Source organism: Numenius arquata, chromosome 2, assembly GCF_964106895.1.
Source record: "Numenius arquata chromosome 2, bNumArq3.hap1.1, whole genome shotgun sequence".
Taxonomy (NCBI): Eukaryota; Metazoa; Chordata; class Aves; order Charadriiformes; family Scolopacidae; genus Numenius; species Numenius arquata.
Genome location: NC_133577.1, coordinates 75,550,702 through 75,559,067, shown reverse-complemented (window position 1 = coordinate 75,559,067; position 8,366 = coordinate 75,550,702). Strand labels below are relative to the sequence as shown.

General features: G+C 46.5%; 1 protein-coding gene across 1 annotated transcript; it reads left to right on the top strand.

Moving 5' to 3' along the window:
- Window positions 1–3,101: 3,101 nt before the first annotated feature.
- On the top strand, window positions 3,102–8,055 carry CIMIP4 (ciliary microtubule inner protein 4). The gene is made up of 5 exons (XM_074167508.1): window positions 3,102–3,141; window positions 3,786–4,429; window positions 4,941–5,085; window positions 7,650–7,760; window positions 7,970–8,055. Exons 1-5 carry the CDS (start codon window positions 3,102–3,104, stop codon window positions 8,053–8,055), a joined length of 1,026 nt encoding a protein of 341 aa, XP_074023609.1.
- The last annotated feature ends 311 nt before the right edge of the window (window positions 8,056–8,366 follow it).

Here is an 8,366-nt window from a genome sequence, read left to right as displayed (position 1 = left end):
ATCTGTGAATATTTCTAATTCTTCTCTGTTGCCCATGACCTGCTTGTGCTGGCTGGGAAAAGCAGCTTTGCAACATGAAGGAGAGTTGTCACCTTCTCGGGACCCTTGCAGAAATTCCAGTGGTCTGGTGAAAGCTCAGATCGATGGTGGAGCAGAATGGATGAAAAGTCTGGGGTAAAATATTGCACAGGGTACTGGACACAGGAGGGCCAAGTTGTGGTTCTGTCATTGACTCAATGTAAGACCTTTTGCCAGTCCGCCATCTTCCCTTTTCTAATGTGGAAAATGGGGGCATCTTCCTCTACGGCTCTGATGGGGGTCAGTGAGCTCATGTGAAGCATTTGGAGATGCTGGAAGATCCAGTTCTGCTGAAATGCAGTCTTGTTGATTATGACTGTGTTACAAAAGCCTCCAAGAAACCCTATATATATGATGAGATCTTCTGGGCACAGGTGTTTCATGAGACATAAGCCTTTTACTCTCCTCCTTGTTTGTTTTTTTTTTCCAATCAGCTAGGATGACCCTGATCTCTGCCATGTTTCTGCTGGTTTCCATGGAGACCACAGCTCACAGAGGGAGGGCTGTTCCTTAGCAACCATCTCTGCTCTTCAGCCTTTATCCCACCTCCATTCCTGGACTCCAGACTTGCCTGCTTGCCTGTACAAATCACTGTGTCACCACGTCAGTGATCATGGACCAGGTGAGAGAGGTAGTTATGGAAAAGACTCTGCCTCTTGTTAAATCATGGATCTTTTCTTTTTAAAAAAAAAGAGAAATGATCCAGTATCATTTTGATACCCATGAGGCATCTCAGGTCTGGAAAGTCACTGAAATCTCATATTTTGAGGGCCCGGCCAGATGTGGAAGGCATATGAGACTATGCTTGACCACATCTGGTGGCTGGTGAGAATGGCATACCATTTAACCTGAGGAGGTTAATTTTCTGCCTGGGAAAGACAGTTCCTCTTTTCCTCCATGTCTGCATGTCAGGAAAGTCAGAGCATGAGTCTATGCTAAACATATGGGTTTTGGTTTTTTTTTCATTTGGAAAGAAAGGCCAAGTTTAATCATTTTTAGCTCTTTGATCATTTGGCTTAGCAAAATAATAAGTAGACATGGTTCTGTGGCTTCTGTTCTCCAGGAAGATGGTCAAATGGCTTTAAAGCCCCTTCTTGGTGTCAAGATGTAGGAGTCTCAGGGTGGTGCTTTGACTTTGGACCTTCAGGCTCAGAAGTAAAATCACAGAATCACAGAAAATGAAAAATAAGCAATAACAAAAACATCATATACAGATACAAAGTAAAAAGTCAGAGCAGTTGAAGGCTTCAGCATCATTTTGTCCAGGAAGAAGCAAGGAAATGTTACCCGTGAACAGGATTTGGGAAATGAGCACATTGCCTCATTACACAGAAATTCTGCTTCACTGGAAGAAATGGGAGAGGAGGAATTTATACAACAGCAAACTGGAAAGTTCTTTCCACTGAATATAGTAATAATAACAAACAGACATGTTTTTGTTTTAAGTAGGAGGTGGGAGTTAACACAGGAGTTTATTTAGCAACTCGGTTTCCTGCACTTTGATCATGTGTAAATGTTTGGCTCTTCTTTAAAAAGAAGGAAAAGTGATACAGAAAAGCAGCAGATCCTGCCCTGTGAGCCAGGACTGGCTTCCTCTCTTCATCTCTTGTGGCCCTGTTCTTTTTGTGGGAGAGGTTCTCTCTCTTAATACATTTACAGAACACACAGCAGTGACTCCTGGAGTCTGATTGATACAGTAATTTCAGCTTCAGGATCCCAGTGTTGCACCAGAAATGCTGCTACAAAGTATTGGCACAGTGTAAAACACAAGCTGCTGGTTCAAGTCAGCCCTGGTGAGTTAATTCTTTACTGTGAGGGCGGTGAGGCACTGGAACAGGTTGCACAGAGAAGTTGTGGATGCCCCATCCCTGGAAGCATTCAATGCCAGGTTGGATGGCACTTTGAGCAACCTGTGGAAGGTGTCCCTGCCCATGGCAGGGGGGTTGGAACTAGGTGATCTTTAAGGTCCCTTCCAACCCAAACCATTCTGTGATTCAATGATTCTATGAACTTTGAAGCAGTAGGCTTCCTGCCCCATTGGCAATTGTGTCTTCATTCCAATAACTAGCCTCAAAAGCAGAAAGTAAGCATATATGTCACGTCGTGAGCTAATTCAAGAAACGCAAACATATATTCCTACCTGATATAGATGTCATTTGTACTGTGGCTAGTGCCAGCAGGCTCACAATTGCCATATTCACCACCGTGGGCCATGGCTTCAGTTGTAACCTGTCACAGGTTTTGCATGGGGTAAGCCAGGAGAGTCCTGCTGAAATGAGGAGTATAGACCACCAGCAGGACACGACTGAGGGTTACACAGACATTCCCTCTGCAGTAAAGACATGAGCTTCCTCCTAGTTCAGGAGGCAGCTTGCAAAGGCTGGGTGTTGGATCAATCACGTTGGCAGGACTAGCAAAGCAAACCAGGAGACAGTCTGTACCAGAATCAGGGAAGAAACCCTGTCTCCAGCCTGTCTCCCTTTCTTTGCATAGCCAGCGCTGCACAGACGTTTTACGTTTATCACCTCTTCTCCCCATTTTTTTTTTACTTTAATGCACCAAAGGAAGAAGATGTTGTAATTGTACAGCACATGACAAGTCTGAAATCTTTAGGTGCTTCAGAATAAAAAAAAGGCATTTTCACTGAAGTGGTTTTTTTCCGTTTTGGCTTGTGTCTGCACCACTGCCTGTGAAAACTCTTGCAGCTCAGTGTTCCCCAGAGGCACTCGTTGGCCATGTCCTAGGCAGGCTGCCCCATGTGAGCTGTTAATGTGAAACCCTGTAGGACTTCTGTGCTTTTTTACTCTGAGAGGATAATGGGCTGCAGGACCAACCACGCAGGCAGGCAGGGACAGCTCTATCTTGATCTGGGAAGGTGTATTACACATTTGTGAGAGAATACTCTTATGTTGTCTAAATATGAGCAGGGCCACAACCCCCTTCCTTCCCATCTCTGAGCCTGACACAGCCTTTGTTTCTCTTCCAAGGGTGTGGTAGAGTTTCCAGCTTCCCTTACACATGATATGGCAGAAAGTGAGTATGTGCTGGCTGATGGTCCTTCAGGTAAGCAAGATGGCAGGGAAGCTGTCCCTCCTTCAGACCTTGCTTTGCAGCACAGCTTGTGAGGCTGCGTGTCATTCCCTCCCTCCCTTCACACCCTCCAGATTTGCATGTGCTTCTGCAAGTGAAAACTACTCGGAGAGGGATCTCGTGTGCCGTGGGCTGATGGGTTAAACTCCCCCTGCCCTGAGCGTGGCTTCCTCCACTGGTGGACTTGTCTCACTACCTTCCTGTTCAAGCACAATAAGTCACTGATGTGCTGTAAACACTTCAGCAAATACTGATAAGACCATAAGTGGATGTTCACGAGAGTGATCATGCGTTGGAGAGGCCCCTAAACATAGGAAAACACAGACCTTAGTGAGCGTGTTTGACCACAAGATTTTTGTTTCCACACTTCTGTGCATGTTCATCTCTCAGGAGCATTTAAGACTCCTCAGGAACCTTCACCTAGTCAGCAGAAAGATTGATATACTGCTGCTAGGTTCTTGTGGTTTTTTTCTCTTTCCCTTTTTGAGACTTTTAATGTTTCTCTTGTTGTCTGACAATGACACAAGGACATGTCCAATTGTTTCCAGCTCCATTTATGGTACCACCTGTCATCAAAACAGTATCAAATTCATTTAGCTATTATTTTTGCCTTTAAGTGGAAGCTGAGGAAGAGAAAAAGAAGCATCTTCCAAAAGCATGTCCCAGCAGTCAGAGAACATCCCAAGGGAGCTCCAACAGTGCCTCCTGGAAGATCTCCAAGGGCCCAGTGGCTCAGGGAACAGCAAAGAATTCCAAATCTACTAAATTCCAGGCATCTCCTTCTGCAAAGTATGTTCAAACTAAAAAACAGAGCAAACAGAGTCTCCAGGCCAAAACTACACACACACAGAATCTTCGTTCAGGAAGCCTTGAAAGGGAAAGAGAAGATACTTCTACCACCAAAGACCCAACAGAAGGGCGTGAGCCAAGAGAGGGGCGCAGCACTTACCGCCTGTCTGCAATACCCAGGCAGAGGAAGGCAGAAGACACCAAATTTGTCTCAAATGGCAGAGAACCAGTAGCAGACCAGCACCAAACACGGAGGTCTAGAGGGCCTGGATCTTCCCAGAAGACCATCAAAGCCAGCTGCGAAAAAGCCAAGGAGACCTGCGGCAGATTAAGTGCCAAAGAGTCCTTAGCATCATTAGGGCCAGATAGGAAAGCAGAATGGAAACTCGTTCTGGAGGAGGGAGACAGCTTGACCTGTGGCAACAGCAAATATAAATTAGCCAGTGCAAGTGAACTTACCAGCGATAAAGAGGTATTGGAGGAAGCTGTTTCATGTATACTTTGTGGTGGGTTGAAGACTGGTTTTAGGGTGTAGTGGGGGACTGAGTGGGTGGGATATTAGCACTATATTAGCAGTTTCCAGAAGACATGTGAAGGGATGGATTTGGGCTTCACACTACGGGGCAGTGACAAATTCCACAGACAGCCTTTCCCATGTCTTTTTTAGGCTTTTTTTCCATCCCCCTTTCATTTGTAAGGTTCCTGTAGCCAGGCAGAGTCCCATCTCAGCAAGACAAAACAATGTGGGACCCAGTTCAGGGCCCAACACCATCATCTCTTTCTAGTTCCCCCACTTTTCCCCAGTCCTAGTTGTTCTATGTGATTATAATGCCTACAGAAGCCACTGAGGGAGACTTAAGGACAGACCTAGGTCCCAGGGATTAGTCGTGGCTCAAAGATATATGCAGGGGTGGGAATGCCAGGAGTTTGCTGCACTTAAGGAATGTGGAGTGACTGTGGTTCCTTTTTGTTCGTGTTTTCAGGAACGGCGAGCTCTCTGCGAGATAGCCTTAATCATGGGACAGAAAAGACTCAGCGACCGTACTGAAATGCTAAACGCCTTGAACTCTACATCTTTTGCTGATTACAACCACCTGGGTTTTAACCTGAGATCAAATATCTTCCAAGGTGAGGGGACACACGTACCTATGCCTGACCTTCTTCAAAGCTGGTTCCATCTACACTTTGCCTGGGCTTAGGGCAGCCACACTTCTTTGGGTAGAGATCTGACTGTAGGTGACCCTCACTTTCCCCTCTTACTCTGTCTATTCACAGTCACTGCTTTCCAGGATGTGATGCTTGAGGAAGTGAAAGCCAGTGCCTCCCTTTCTGTGTATTCTATTGTTTTCTTTTCTCTTCTTTTTTTTCCAAGGTGTGAAAAATGAAGGTGTATCATAGAATCATAGAATGGTTAGAGTTGGAAGGGACCTTAAAGATCATCGAGTTCCAACCCCCCTGCCATGGGCAGGGACACCTCCACTAGAGCAGGTTGCTCAAAGCCCCATCCAGCCTGGCCTTAAACACTTCCAGGGATGGGGCATCCACAGCTTCCCTGGGCAACTTGTTCCAGTGCTTCACTACCCTTACAGTAAAGAATTTCCTCCTAATACCTAATCTAAATCTCCCCTCTTCCAATTTAAAACCATTACCCCTTGTCCTGTCACTACATCTCCCTGACAAAGAGTCCCTCTCCAGCTCTCCTGTAGGCTCCCTTCAGATATTGGAAGGCTGCTATGAGGTCTCTCCGGAGCCTTCTCTTCTCCAGGCTGAACAACCCCAGCTCTCTCAGCCTGACTTCATAGGGGAGGTGCTCCATCCCTCTGACCATCTTCATGGCCCTCCGCTGGACCCGTTCCAACAGGTCCATGTCCTTCCTGTGTTGAGGAATCCAAAGCTGGACACAGTATTCCAGGTGGGGTCTCACGAGCGCAGAGTAGAGGGGTAGAATCACCTCCCGCGACCTGCTGGCCACACTTCTCTTGATACAGCCCAGAATCCGGTTGGCTTTCTGGGCTGCCAGTGCTCGCTGCCGGCTCATGTTGAGCTTCTCACGCACCAACACCCCCAAGTCCTTCTCCTCAGGGCTGCTCTCCAGCCATTCTCTGCCCAACCTGTATTTGTGCCTGGGATTGCCACGTCCCAGGTGCAGGACCCTGCACTTGGCCTGGTTGAACTTCATGCGATTTGTACGAGCCCATCTCTGAAGCCTGTCCAGGTCCCTCTGGATGGCATCCCTTCCCTCCAGCGTGTCAACCACGCCACCGAGCTTGGTGTCGTTGGCAAACTTGCTGAGGGTGCGCTCTATCCCACTGTCCATGTCTCCGACAAAGATGTTGAACAGCACTGGTCCCAGTACCGACCCCTGAGGAGCTCCACTCGTCACTGGCCACCAATTGGACATTGAACCATTGACCACAACCCTTGAGTGCAGCCATTCAGCCAGTTCCTGATCCACCGAGTGGTCCATCCATTGAACTCATGTCTTTCCAATTTTGAGACCAGGATGTCATGTGGGACAGTGTCAAACGCTTTGCATAAGTCCAGGTAGATGACGTCTCTTGTTCTGCCCTTGTCCACCAAGGCTGTGGGAGTATTGTAAAAGGCCACCAAATTTGTCAGTCATGATTTGCCCTTGGTGAAGCCATGCTGGCTGTCTCCAATCACCTCTTTATTTTCCATATGCCTTTATTTTCCATCATGACCCTTGTCCCCCATGTTCAGAGCTGTCCAAATGGACACCATTTGCAATTCAACTGCAATGCAGTCCTCTGTCATCTACAGTCCCAAGTTACCTCCGGTTCTAATACTGACTTTACTTCTTTTCAAGACCTTTAGAGATATGGGTCTCTGAAATGTCTTCCGCAAACCTCCGATTCCAAGGTACCCAGGGGTCCCTCCGTCTAAATAAATATTGGGAAGTAAGGATTCTTCCCATTCTTGTTACCATCCTATCCAAGAAACTCTGAAATAATTGTCTTTGAGTCCAGTTTCTTGTGTAGTAACATGAGACAGATTCCTTTTCCTTATACGGTACGTTCCGTGACAAGACCTTGCTGTATTGAAGACTGCATTGTCCTGGGTTTGTGCAGTCACACAGAAAGGAAGGACATCTTTCCCCAGGGAGCTCAAAATCATTATTATCAAGGAAAGGGTACAATAAAAAGGAAGGTGAAGAGGAAAGGATGAGAGATTAAAATAAAGCCCCTTCTTATGGCTAAAAGTCAAGAGGGGATAAAAAGAGAAGTCACAGTTGGGAACTATTTGTTAAGTATGGTGGCAGAAAAGGAGCTCATGAAGGTCTGGAGTGGTAAGATGGTGCTTTTTGTGGAGCTGTGCTGCTGGGTAGGAAGTTACTCACAAGAATGAGGGGATTCAACAGGAGATAAGTGGGCACTTGACTAAAGAAAGGGCACTGGGATACAAATAAAGATGACACCTTGCGGCACTCTCTGTGTGTGTCTCATACTTAAGAGTGAAGAGCAGATATATTGGCAAAGACAAGCTCCCTCCTGGGTGATGATGAAGCTATTATTCAGCACCTGTTTCACACACCTGATCAAAGGTATTGCAGTCAACACATGCCTTTTCTTGAGCCCTTGAAACTGAAACTGCTGGTATTGCTCTCCTGCTCAAGTCCAGGACTGCAGTAGGGTGATTTCTCCGTACTGTTCCTTATTTTCTGTTTCTTGCAGGTGGCCCACTGGAAAGCCGAAGCTTGATGAAAGATTCCTATACGCCTGATATAATTCAGAAGGGAATCAGGGATCCCAAGAACTGGTACGGAAGGAAGACAGATGAGCTAGGTATGCCTTCTGCCAGGAAAAGTACATTACTGAATTCCTGAGATGGATGCTCCTTTTGCCAAGAACAATGGATGGGCTTGGGCAAAGGTGCGGGGGGACTAGAAATTGGCATTTTCACAAGAGAGGAGCTCTACAGCTAGAAAAATCCTTGAGGGACAATAGCGTTAGAAGTGAGACTGTAACTGAACTATGATTTGCCTTCTTTTCAGGGAAATGGCATCAGAAAAATGCTCTAAATCTTAACCTGCAGAGAGCATTAGAGGACAAATATGGGAAGAGAAACAGCAAGCCTTAGAAGATGAAGGCTGAGGACTGGAGGGCATTCAATGGGGGATCTTTTTCCTCAACCATCTAATAAACCTCCAGATAAAGCAGGCACCCATGTCATGCTAGTTGTCAATAGCAGATTTGTTGCTGGTGCTGTCTTCCCCTCTCAGTTAGGGTGTCTTTGGGGAGAGCAATGCAAGATAAATCTGAATGTGAATGCAAATAATACCGCTTTGTTGGTGTGTGCCTCACACGCTAATCAGAGCCTTGCAGAGGGATGTGGTGGTGAGGGGAGGCCATACAGAAATTCATCTGCTCAGCAGATGAGGTGGAGTAGGA

Coding starts and splice junctions, on each gene's coding strand:
- CIMIP4 (XM_074167508.1), top strand. CDS start 3,102: ATGGCAGAAAGTGAGTATGTGCTGGCTGATGGTCCTTCAG. Junction 3,142..3,785: donor GCTGGCTGATGGTCCTTCAG/GTAAGCAAGATG, acceptor TTTGCCTTTAAG/TGGAAGCTGAGGAAGAGAAA. Junction 4,430..4,940: donor AACTTACCAGCGATAAAGAG/GTATTGGAGGAA, acceptor TCGTGTTTTCAG/GAACGGCGAGCTCTCTGCGA.